Source organism: Thermobia domestica, chromosome 10 (genome assembly GCF_964235325.1).
Source record: "Thermobia domestica chromosome 10, izTheDome1.hap1.1, whole genome shotgun sequence".
In the NCBI taxonomy this organism is placed as follows: Eukaryota; Metazoa; Arthropoda; class Insecta; order Zygentoma; family Lepismatidae; genus Thermobia; species Thermobia domestica.
The window spans coordinates 105,999,308-106,012,537 of NC_137463.1; the positions used below are offsets into that span (position 1 = coordinate 105,999,308).

Consider the following 13,230-nt stretch of genomic DNA (forward strand, 5'->3'; position numbering starts at 1 on the left):
TTTACTCCATCGAGTGAATATTTTTACTCTGCCGACTCCCTCGACTGAATATTTTTACTCCCTCGACTCCATCGAGTGAATATTTTCATTCTCTCGAGTGATTATTTTTACTCCCTCGAGTGATTATTTTTACACCCTCGACTAAATGTTTTTACTCCCTCGACTCGCTCGAGTGATTATTTTTACTTCCTCAACTCCCTGGAGTGAATATTTTTACTCTCTCGAGTGAATATTTTAATTCTCTCGAGTGATTATTTTTACTCCCTCGTGTCATTATTTTTACTCCCTCGACTCCCACGAGTCCCTCGACTCCCTTGACTCCCTCGACTCTCTCGTGTCCCTCGATGAAGTCAGGCCCGTACATACCCGGAAACTTGATTCAAATTATCGATATTACAGCAGGGAGGGACTCTGACCCCCTTGCGATTATATATGATCTTGGAATTCATTATCTTGTCTACGTGCTGCCAGCTTGAAATTTAAATTGCGTCACCAATATGTATTTTTTAAAGGTAGCTAGCTGGCAACGATGTATGCGCGATATAGACGAAGAAAGTTTCTCAGGTGTTGTTGATGGGAGGGGGAAGGGAAGGGGAAGGGACCGGTAAGTAGAATGTGGACTGTACGTACATACCTACGTCAAGAGTTGGTACGCTGAGGCTGAGCCGAGCGTGTTCCTTGCTTCACTCGAGTGAACACCTGTCGCAGAGGAAAGTTGCTGTTTCGTTTACGTTTGATGAAAGAGATTTGTATACTAAAAGATTTCCTTTGATGTTCTCAGTTGACGTGGTGACGAGGATCGAAACAGTGTAGTGTATAACATTCAATCTTATCCTGAGTTTCAATTTTATTCGTAAACGATATTAAAAGAAAATATTGCTTTCTTTTCTCCTGTGTGTGTTTTGTGTTGTTTACGTTCTTATCTGTTGTGTACTTCGTATATAAACAAATAAAATACATTCGGCATGCCTCGAACTACTGGGGTATGGATTCGCGAAACCAGTGTAAAATTATTTGATACTTAGCATCTGTACGTTTACACGAATGCAACTAGTGTTACATGATTACATTTCTTTACCATGGCTTTGTTGGAGTCTTGCTATTGTTGCACGTTGTTTGTTGGTTCAACAATGACAGGGATATACAGTTTGGTAAGTAGCAGTTGCAAACAATTTATTGCTGACATAAACACGGGATTTATCTTTGGTTGATAGTAGTGCGAAACTATGCGTGACCATGAGTGAAAAAAAAAAAAAAAACATTAGTAATGTCACTATTCATATCTGTATATAGTATAAGCTTCACCTGAAGTATTCTATCACCCCGGCCGAAGGTGTCTCCATACATACTTTGGGGTTCCCACCATTGCTAGTGTAAAAACCTCCAAAATAATAGGGAGACAGGAACTGGTAGTGATAAAGTCGAGATACTTGCGCTCTAGACTAAATTTTTATTCATTTCCAGAACTTTTCCGGTTTATAAAGGTATCACTGTGGTGTAATTAAAGTAAAAATCTTATGGGCACAACTTACTCCTTAAAACTTACCTCTAGGCATCTCTGTCCCTGGCGTCACCTACTTCTAATCATAGATGTCCATTGGGGAATGCGTCAATTTTCCAATCCAATCAATGAATACTGTATACGCGGGGAGCACAGTGGGTCAGTTTTAGAGCACTTACGTCTGGTGCGTATGGTCACTGCTCACTGGTTCGATCCCCAGACAAATAAGTTTGTGATGGAACCTCATTCCGTGGGTTTTCTCGGGGTACTTCCGTTTTAACTCAAATTGTCGTTCCACCGATTCTTCCATCATCATTCACTTGTCTTAATCATCTGTCTTCCTTAACCTAAAGGAACTAATTGTAGGACGTTAAAATGAAAGATTTAATTTCATTTGAGTACTGTACGCAGCGGGATTGCCGAGTCTTAATCGGCTTCTACAAGATAAACTAACTAAACTAACTAACTCTATGGCCTATGGAACCCAGAGGTTCAATGCCGCGTTCACAAAAGCTCTCCACTGACTTCTATCCTTAGCTAACTGCATCCTGTTTCTACTTTGTATTCCAATCTCTGCGAGATCCATCTTAATATTGTCCTCCCATCTGCGCCTAGGTCTTCCTAATGGTCGTTTTCCGATTGGTCTTCCAGTCAAGACTTTGAAAGCGTTTCTACTTTCTTCCATTCTAGCTACATGACCCGCCCACCTAAGCCTCCTAGACTTGACGACCCTAACAATGTTGGGTAAACCATATAAATTATGTAGTTCCTCGTTATGAAGTTTTCGCCATTCCCCATTCCCGTTCCTCTTGGGTCCGAATATTCGTCTCAGGACCTTGTTCTCAAATACTTTCAGTCTATGTTCTTCCCTCAGAGTAAGTGACCATGTTTCGCAGCCATACAGAACAACAGGCATGATTATCGTTTTGTATATTTTAAGTTTCAAATTCCTCGACAGAATTCGCGACGACAAGAGATTTTGAACCGAATAATAACACAAATTCCCTGCTTTTAGTCGACATTTAATTTCTCCGTGAATATGATTTTCCTCTGTTAATATTGATCCTAGATATTTGAAACTATCCACTTTATCAAAAGTATTATTTAATATTTTAACGCATCCATAATTTGCTGTATTCCGGTCCCGACGCACTTCCATATATTTAGTTTTCTCTGCATTTACTTCTAAACCCATGTCCCTGCAAGCGTTTAATAAGATCTCTGCATTTCTTTCTATTATTCTCCTATCATCCTCTATTAAATTTACATCATCAGCATATGCCATAACCTGGTGAATACCGTTCAACTGTAGGCCGTGGTTGCTATCTTTGATTTTTCTTATAGCGTATTCCAGAACGAAGTTAAATAATAATGGCGACAACGCATCTCCTTGTTTCAGGCCATTTTCGACTGAAAGCTCGTGGACAAAAATTTTCCTACCCGGACTTTACTTTGGGGGCTTCTAGAAGATGATATAGAAAAATAAAAATTGTCATATTAAGATATAGAAAGGTGTAAAAAAAAAAAATTCAGATCAGGCATCCTGAGTAAGGTTTTTCCGGAGAAATAGAAAGATATATGTCAAAAGCCGCTTTCTTCTTTCTCCAGTTCTCCAGATACTGTGATCGGCTGGGGACATCTCTCATAAGTGAGGGGCTAAAGTGGCCATAGATACTGGAAGCCCAGAAATAGTCTATATAATTCCTTATTAAGATATGACACGTTCAATACACAATGAAATCAAGTCCACTTATGATCATTTGGACACATATCATCTTGAAGAATTCTGTCTGAAAGTCCTTTTAAAGCTTAAAAAAATGTCCAAAAATTATAAATAACTTATAAATAAATCTTAATAAAAAGAAAAGTGTTAACTTTTTCATGAGCTTAAAACTACCGTACAAACTTTCTCTCTCTTTTCCTTATAAAACTTGCTAATTGGATTTGATTCCGTTGTGCTCTAAACGCTCCATGTGATTACAAGTGTCTCACTTATCGTGGGAGTGAGAATATTTTTTGTAGTCTTCAGTGCAGAACATAAAATATGAGAGCACACCATCTCAATATCTGCTTCACCCTAATCCTAATAATAAGCAGTTGCACTCATAGATGTCGCTACATGTGCTGTTGGGCGCCTAGACTTGCAAGCCCGGCTCTTGGGTTCAGTCGGCCTGAAGTTCAACGATTGCGCGCAAATTCGTTTCTGCTTCAGTGCTATAGATAGATAGCGAATCGGAGCCAAAGTCCGAGCCTACGTGAGCCTTAGTGAAGTTAGTGAGCGAGTACGAACCCCATTGAGGATAACGAACACGAGCCCGGAAGACTGTCAGTCTGAGCAAGCGTGACGTTCACTTGAGATTAATGAGCGCGAGCTCCATTCTGGATAGTGACCCTAGGTCCGAGTTACTCTTAAATACAAATAACTGCAAATTGAGTAACTTCCAAGCACCACAAACCTCTGTAAGAAATACCGTATTTGATGATGCCCAAGAGGTGGGAAAAAAGTCTCGTCTCGGAAACTAGGCGAGAAGTACCGTTTTAAATTCGAGACGAGACCCCCAGTTCACTCAAGTCGTAGATCTCGAACACTATTTTATTGTTACATGATTCATAATATAAAAGATATACATTGATAAAGTGATTGTGCGAACGCAGTGAACAGCATTTATCAACGTTTTAAGATATGTAAGTCAATAATAAATATGGTTTAAATGTTGTTATATCACATTTTTCTTAGTCTCTTCATGACGCGGTAGGATTCTGACAACTTTTGGATCAAACGGAGAAGTCAGGGCACAAACTTTGTAAAAAGTTTTACGAAAAGAGACAAGGCGATGAAGCTTTCGAGAATCGAGACGATACGAGAAAAACTTCTTCGAGAATAGAAAAGTTTACGAGACGAAATCTTATTTCTCATCTCATCTCGTTTCGTAGGCAACACTAACTGTTCTCCTTCCTTTTTTAACTTCTATTATATCTTCTATATGTGTATCTCGAAGAACCCACTGTTCTGATCAGTTTATTTCTGTTTTTATTCTTTTCTTCTTTAAGAGCCATTTTCAATCTCCTTCTCTTCCTATAAATGTATTGGTTTGCGGGCAATACAACCAATTCTACTTGTCACCAGTCACGATTTCATTGGGTGGCCTATTAAGGATATTCTACGCTCCTCCGGAATTAGGAAACCTCTTCCCACCGGAGTATTTCTCCGATGGTTCTCAACTTAGGTTATCAATATTTTCAGAGGAAATTTTTTGAAAAGAAATGAAATAAAACCTTTCGGTTTAATGTCACGCATGCCCTTTTTCTTTTTAGTTAAGAGTCTTCATCCTGGTAAAATTAAAATACCGCTAATTTTACAGTAATTATGTGATATCTTCAAATAGATAAAAGATAATCGAAATGTGGAACAAGAGCGCCCTAGACAATATTATTTTACATGAGAAACCGTTATCACGACTCACTTATCTGCTTTCGATTTCGAGCCATTTTGAAAATCAGCATTTATTTTCGCGTTTCTAAACAGCTGAAAACGGAAAGCCATTAGGTGACTTGTGATAACGGTACCTCACGCAAAATAATATTGTATAGGGCGCTCTTGTTCCATATTTCAATTATCTTTTATCTATTTGAAGATATCACATAATTACCGTAAAATTAGCGGTATTTTAATTTCGCCGGGATGAAGACTCGTAAGGAAGATTATGATTATTTTCTAAGACAAGTGAATGATGATGGAAAAATTCGTGGAATGAGAATGGGGAAGAAACGAAGGGAACTACGAGAGAACCTACGAATACGATGTTGTCCACCACAAACTTACTTGGATGGGGATCGAAACAGGTACCCCACGAACAAGAGGTAAGCGCTCTACCATTGAGCCATCATGCCCCCCACGAATCTCCTGAAATGAGCATTATTTGTCACAATGCGTAGCATGCTCAGAATTTTTCAAGGGTGAATTAAACCTCTCAAATTTATATCGTTTCAGAATTTTTGTATATATGTAACTTAATGTGGTAAATATTTATTTTTGATAATAATTTTAATGATTCCATTAACATTATGGAATTGAGAGAACCTAACTTGAAAGTCTCGCTTAAAATATACTTTCTTTATCTATAAACATTCCACGTACGTTTATGCCCTTGATTCATTATAGCCTCGATTCTGAAAGAGACTAAACTCCGATTATGTCCTTTAGGTTAAAGAAGACAAATGATTAATGAAAGTTAAGGATTATGAAAAAAATGGTGGAATGAGAATGTGGGAAGAAACAGATGTTGATCACCACAAACTCACATGGTCCAGGATGGAATCAAGTACTCCCTCACATCAAAGTGAAATGGAATCTTTTTCAGTATAACATCCCACGATTATGCCCTTAAGACTAAGGGGGACGGGTGATTAAGGCAAGTGAATGATGATGGAAGAACTGGTGGAATGTGGGAGGAAAAGGGAGTACTCTGAGAAAATCCGTGGATGCAATGTTGTCCACTCCAAACGTACTTGGCCGGGAATCGAACCAGGGATCCCACGTACCAGAGGTAAGCACTCTACCAATAAGCCACCTTGCCCTCTTGTATCAGAAGTAAGTGCCTTAAAAGACCAAAGTATAAATCACGTTTGAAATGAAATATTTAGGTTTTACGTCCCACGATTATGCCGGCAAGGCTAAAGGGAACGAGGATGGTGAGCAATGAATGGAATGGGGGAATATAGAAAGTGCGAGGAGATGAGAACCCCCAGAAAACCCACTCACACAGTGTTTGCCCACCACAAGGCTCCCTTGGCGAGAGCTGGGATCGAACCAAGGACCCCATGCACCAGAGGTGGACTCTCTACCACTGAGCCACCGCGACCCTTGGTAAATCACGTTTGGTTTTAAGTATTAAGGTCTAACTATTTTCTTATTTTACTAAATATTTTAGCTATTTCTAGCAATATTGAAGTTATCTAAATTACTATTCGCTACTAAACTTCGTATAACCGTTTTCAAAGTGTAGCAGTTAGCTCTCATCTCTTTAGTGCACGAGAGCGCGGTTTCGATTCTTGGTGTAAAATCATTATTGAACAAAGTGCAATGTTTTTTTTTTTTTAATTCTACTTTAAATTATGCTTCATCTAGTAGAGCCTCGCTGCTGACAAAGGACGTAAATTCTATGCAAACCAATCAATCAATCAACTCTCAGAGACTAAACTAACACTACGATTCATGAAGCGTTTAGGCCACCCAGACAGCTTTTATTTGGATGATGTGTTTTCAGCACATCCGTTGCCATTACTGACTGGAGATTCAACTCAAGAACATTCATATTTATATAAGGAATATTTATTTCAACAAATGCGTATTAATATTATATATTTTACCCAAATATTTGTTTGTTTGTTTGACTTCAAGATTATTTTGTTTGTTTTGCGTTTAACATTCCTTTGTAACATCGAGGCTATATGAGACTTTTCACTCCATCTTCGACATTTAATTTTAGTCTCATCAGTTCCTTTATGTGCGGTGTGCGGCGACCTATCAATACATTCTCATTCTCTACAATGACAATTTGTCCATCCAACTCGACTATTACTTTTATTTTACAACTTGTAAAATATATGTATGAAAGTAAATAATTTTATCTAGGATTGTAGTGAACAGTTAAGAAGAAACTGAGTGAGAAAAATGTATTTTTTGTTATTAGGCATGAGATCATTTGATTCAATAGAAAATGAAATTAACCTGTCTGGTACCTACAATACATCAGATGATTATGTTCTTAAGTAACGCATAAATAGAATTATATATGAAATAAATATTAGTTTAACGTCCCATGATTATACCCCGAGGTTAAGGAAAACGATGAATCATAATGGACGAAATGATGGGATCAGGGCCGCCCACAGGGGGGATGTATGGCGCAAGCTGCGCCATTGAGAAAAATTTTGGGGGGGATTTTACTCTACTTTCGAACTAGCAATTTTACTGTCGGAATAGCATTAAAACACGATTTTGGGAAGCTAATTTTCAAAAATTTTCCGGGGTGAACCCCCGTACCCCCTGCTTCGATACTCGATGAATGAAGTACTGCGCAAGTAGCCGTATGAAAGGAAAGGTTGGTTTGTTTTAAGAGGGAAGGGCCGCCACAGGAGGGATGAATGGCGCAAGTTGTGCCATCGAGAAAAAATTGGGGGGAATAAAAAAATTGGGGAAGAATTTTACTCTAATGTCGAATAAGTAATTTTGCTGTCGTCAGAATAACACTGGAACACGATGCGATTTTTTTTTTTAAATCTCGAGAATGAATCCCCATACCCCCTGCTTAGAAACTCTATGAATGAAGTACCACGCAAGTTGCTATATGAAAGGATGGCGCCAAGTTCTAGTGAACAACAGTTACAAACACTCAAGGAATCACTTTCAAATTTAGATTTGAAACTTGCCTATGTTGTCTGTTGAAAATTATAAAGTAGTTTGGCATAATTGTGAGCTAATGGCAACCATACAGACAACAGCCAAGTTTCAAATCTAAATTTGAAAGTGATTCCTTGAGTGTTTGTAACTGTTGTCCACCAGAACTTGGTGCCTATTTTTGTGATTTCAATTCTTTTTAAGGCCACTCGTACTTGGCTCTTTTACAGGAATGTTTTTTGTTGGATATCACTTCTTTTTGTAGGCTAATTTCGAGGACAACATTTTCTTGTGGTATCAAACTCAATAACTTGTAACTTCCGTCTTACTTTTCATGTACAAGGGAATTATATCAATATTTTGTAAAGAAAAAAATAATACTACTAATTGTAAAAAAAGAATACCTGTGCCATACACAGTGTGTGGAAGTTTTTATACCCTTCAATATCCTTATAGAACATATTTAGTATTGTACACTACCAAGACTACTAATAAAAGTAATGCCATTTTTATAATTACTACTGCCCCTACTACTACTACAAGCATTCTATAATACTACTACAGGAAATAAAAACAACAAAAATAACAATTACTAGTACTATAAAAACTACTGCTACACTGGGCAATTGTTTTTAGAGGACTTGAGTTTTGAGGAGGGAAGAGATTATTAGTTTTGGGGGGGAGTGCGCCATCAGCTTTGGGGGGGGATGGGCACCTCTGGATGGGATGAAGAAAGTGGGAGAAAACGCGGAAACCCCGAGAAAACCCACGCACGTTGTGTTTGTCCACCACAAAATGAAAATGAAATCTTTCAGTTTAACGTCCCACGATTATCCCTGTTAAGCTAAACGAGACGGATGATTGAGACATGATGGAATTATTAGTAGAATGAGAATGTGGGAGGAAACGAGAGGAGTACCCCGAGGAAACCCGATGTTGTGTCCACTTGGCAAGAGCTGGTACCGAACTAAGCATCACACACATCAGAAATGAACGCTCTGTTACTGAGTCTATTTAATTTAGCATATGTAGCCTATTTCATTACATTGTGATGAGAGCTTAGTTTTACAAAAATAACCTTTTTTTTTTTTTTTTTTTTTTTAGTAACTAAGAGGTCATCAAAAAATGTAGGATATTAAATGTCCGTTTTCACATCAATAACCACACAAAATATTGGGTTTCAACGTAATCATTTGTAAATTAAAAATTATATTTTGTACGTTCTTGTTCCTTTCCAAGAGAGAACAGGTTTGTGTTTGAACCCTAAGGGAGTAGGGTTCCATGAAACGAATGTTTCACTTTCTACGTAGGTGCTTGTGGGATAGTTTTTTAAGCCGACGAAAACGAGCGAGGTCAGTGTCCCTGTGTTGCGTATGCTCCTTTCAAAGTTAACAAAACGTGAAGTTCATACTAATCGGATTTTGTAAGGCTACTGGTATTCGATTTCCAAGAGACGTGTTCACAATAAATGAATTAAAACTTAAGTATTATTGGATATAATAGAACTCAAAAGAACTACTTCGACTCGAGTGTTATTCTGCGAAAGGGATACGAGATTATTATTAAAATATATGTATACAAACATAGTGGATTTTTCTTTACGTTCTTATGTAGCAGGTTATGAAGGATTGGATTTACTGTTTAAAATGGGATCTTAATCTCTACTCGGAATTTTATACGAGATGGCTTATAGCATATTTTGTATCTTGAACATACAAGTGCACCAAAGCAAACGCTCTAGACATAAGGATAGAAGTAACAATTGAAAATGAAAGTCAATCTCTAGTTTTACGACCAACACTTATGCCCTTTGGGTTATAAGGGATGGATAATTAATGAAAGTTTATGCATATGAAAGAATTTGTGGAATGAGGATGTAGAAAGAGACGGAAGAACGTTGAGAAAGCCCACGGACATGATGTTGTCCATACGGTTGCAACCTTTTGATAAGCTTTAACCAGGACACACTTATCGAAGATGTCCAAATTAGGGATGGACATTCCCGGAAAAATGATTTTCCGGTTTCGAAAATCACATTTTCCGTTTTCCGCTTTTCCGGAAAATTTTTCTTCTTCCGTTTTTCCGGAAATTTTTTCCGTCTTCCATTTTTCTGGAAAATTTTCCGTCTTTCGTTTCCCAGAAAATATTCAATCTTCCGTTTTCAATTTTCCGGTTTCCGTTTTCAATTTTACGGTTTCCTTTTTCAATTTTCCGGTTTCCAGAAAATATATTTTCCGTTTTTCCGGGAAATGTGGCCATCCCTAGTCCAGATCGAAGGTTCTTCATACTCAAATTTGCACACGAAACAATTTATTATTAATGATAATTATCATATTTATTCTACCATAATTTGCTGGTCACTTGCCGCGACTGTGAAGCTTCCATGCTGCACAGTCTTCAGCTACGAATTTTCTGTTTTGATACCGTCCATCATTTATAGCCTCCTTCGCCCTCTCCCTCCCTTTCTGCCACCATACTCTCTAACACGACCCTCATGATACAGTTCTTCTTAGCCAATGTCCCAACCAGTTTCTCTTCATCTTTTCAATAATGTCTAAAATTGTTCTTTTCTCCCCTACCTTCTCATTCGTTTTCCGCTCGGGAGACCCGGGTTCGATTCCCGGCGGGAGCTCATGTGGTTCGGATTCCACGTTAATCAGTAGGTCCACGTCTCATATAGCCTCGCTGCTGAAAGGGACGCTAAACTAAAATCAACTCAACTCGTTTTCCGCTCGACCCAACTAATGCTCTCCATTCTTCTCCACACCCGCATTTCAAAAGTTTACAAAGAGTAACATCATTGGCGGTGATTTCAATGCTGCCAAAGAAAAAAGCAACAGAACTACATCAACATCTCGATCGTCTGTTATAGGTATACAACATGAGTTGAAATTTACAAATGCTGTTCGTATATTTTGTAAATCCTTTGGACAGTACCCCTTCACTGATTTTTTTCCCTTAAATTCGGGATGTTCCGCCTAATTTGGAACAGGTGGAAACCGTAGTTGTCTACCGCGAACTCGTAAAACCTGGTGATCAATCTAGGGACGTCGTACACCAAAGATGAGCACTCTACCACTGAGCCACTACCAATGTCGTACTTAGGAAGGATATTGAAGGTCGTGATGTTCTCTTTCCAAAATATGCACTTTTTTTGGCCTAGTGAATTTTTTCCTTGCTTTAAAAGTAACATTGAAGAGACCGGGAAATATTGATTGATGTATGTATTTGAGAATCTGTAGAATGAAGCCGTAATTCACTGGTAGCACACTTGATAGGCTAGTGGTCGGTCGGCTTGATTGGGAATTGGTACTTGCAAAAACAAAGTTCAAAAATCGATAGGCGAACGTAGTTTGAAGTGTGTATTGGCCAAGCAACAATTTGCCGTCATTTATCCGATCTTGTACTCCCAACCACAATTTTACTTCTATCGTCGGGGTTACGTTAGCAATTGAGTTGATTGGCGAATGATCGGCAAAGCGACCTATTACAACGTAGGGTCAATTGACAGTTGGCTATCCTATCGTTTTCCATGGTTGGGCCAACTGTCTGTGCTGCTAGGATTACTCACCTTGTATGCATGTGATATCACTCATGCTAATTCTTAATACGTGATTTCCAGTTCTCCTTTTACCTTTTGGACCATAAAGAGAGATTCCTCTTAATAGAACCCCTTAACTATCGTTAGCTAAATGCGTAGAACCTTATTTTAGAAAGGACACTCAGAGAAGACATCTCTCCGATATATTTTTCTGGCACACGCTGATGTCGATTATTATTGGTTGAGTTTTCACTACACGTTCGATGATGATCCGTGGCGGATCTAGCCGGGGGAGATATGCCCCTAGTTTATTGAGTGACAAAATAATTGAAGCTATTATTTATATTTGAAAGTTTATAGTATATTTTTATTGGATACTTCTAGGATAATAACGATAAGTTGTATATTTATATTCAACATTTATTTTCTTCGATAATTTCCAACTTGAATGTTAATTCCATTTTATATATAATGCCTCTAATGAATGTCTAACTGTATTTGGTGAAAGTAATTATTAATTTTTTTATTCCTAGTTTCTGTTAACGAAGTGCGTAAACGGATTTCAAATTAAAATTATTTGCGTAGAAAGTCATGATATACCTATCATAGTCTGGAGTCTGGCTGACATCGCAGTTTTACCTTCCAGATCCGCCACTGATGATGATGCTACAAAATATGGATTCCTTTGCTAAACAATCGTGAATGAAAATACGTACGCCTAATATAATTTTCTCATTCTAATTCTAATAGTCACATTCACATTAATTTTAAAGTTGCAGTTTGCATAAAACCACAACAGTTCTGAGTAGCATATAACGTTTAAAAATCTGCAAAGAGAGTGAAATGAACATCACTACTACCGTACTTCGCAATACAAATGAATGAATGAATGAATTAACGTGTGAACAACTGTTCTCTAGCTAGTAATTCACGTAGTTTCCTTACAGGCAAATGTGTGGATAGTGTGTTCTCCGGGAAGTACAGTTTTCTTCCTTTCCCTGAGGGTGCGAAATCCAGAATTAATAACTTACGGGGCAGTTGAATAAAGTGACAGTGTTGTGAGAAGTTTGCTCAGTAATTCATATGGAAGGAACATTTAATTTATATGCAATTATTAAGTGAACTAGTGATTAGCGTATCCGTAATCATATAATTTAATAATTATGCATGTTCAATTATGTGAACTCTCTATATCGAAACATTCCAGTGAGAAGATTTTCTTTTACACTCCTGACTCCCTCCCCCCCTCTCTCTCTCTCTCTCGTCAAATACACACACACTTCAACTGTTTGGATTTCCCACCTTGTTTCTGGACCAAAAGATCCGATATATTTGAATCAAAAATTTTCTTGTACGCCTTATATCTGGAGAACTAAATATAGTGTAACCAAACTCAAACTATCACTTAATTCAGTATGATGTGTTTATTCCGTATAAAATACGAAAACTCGATTTAGGAGCCGTTCAAAAAATTTGTGGCCCCTGGCTCAAAAACTAATTATTGGCCAAGATCGCAATCTTTTGATCCTTATATATATATATATATATATATATATATATATATATATATATATATATATATATATATATATATATATATATATATATATATAATTCCTAAAATTTTTGTTTATCATTCTACCAGTATGGCACCATCATGCATTTGCATTTTACCACCATGATCTTTATCCTAACGGATTACAACTAACCCATGCCATTTTCACTTTATGACATTCTAACGTTATTAAAATATTTCTGGTATATTCAACATCTATGCTTGAAAGTAGT

General features: G+C 37.6%; 1 protein-coding gene across 1 annotated transcript in view; it reads left to right on the forward strand.

Moving 5' to 3' along the window:
- Positions 1 to 610: 610 nt before the first annotated feature.
- Positions 611 to 13,230, forward strand: part of Rcd6 (Reduction in Cnn dots 6) — a 207,914-nt gene continuing 195,294 nt past the window's right edge. The window contains exon 1 of the mRNA XM_081728395.1: positions 611 to 1,151. Coding sequence (XP_081584521.1) covers positions 1,080 to 1,151 — 72 coding nt within the window. The 5' untranslated portion in view covers positions 611 to 1,079. The remainder of the gene's footprint in view (positions 1,152 to 13,230) is intronic.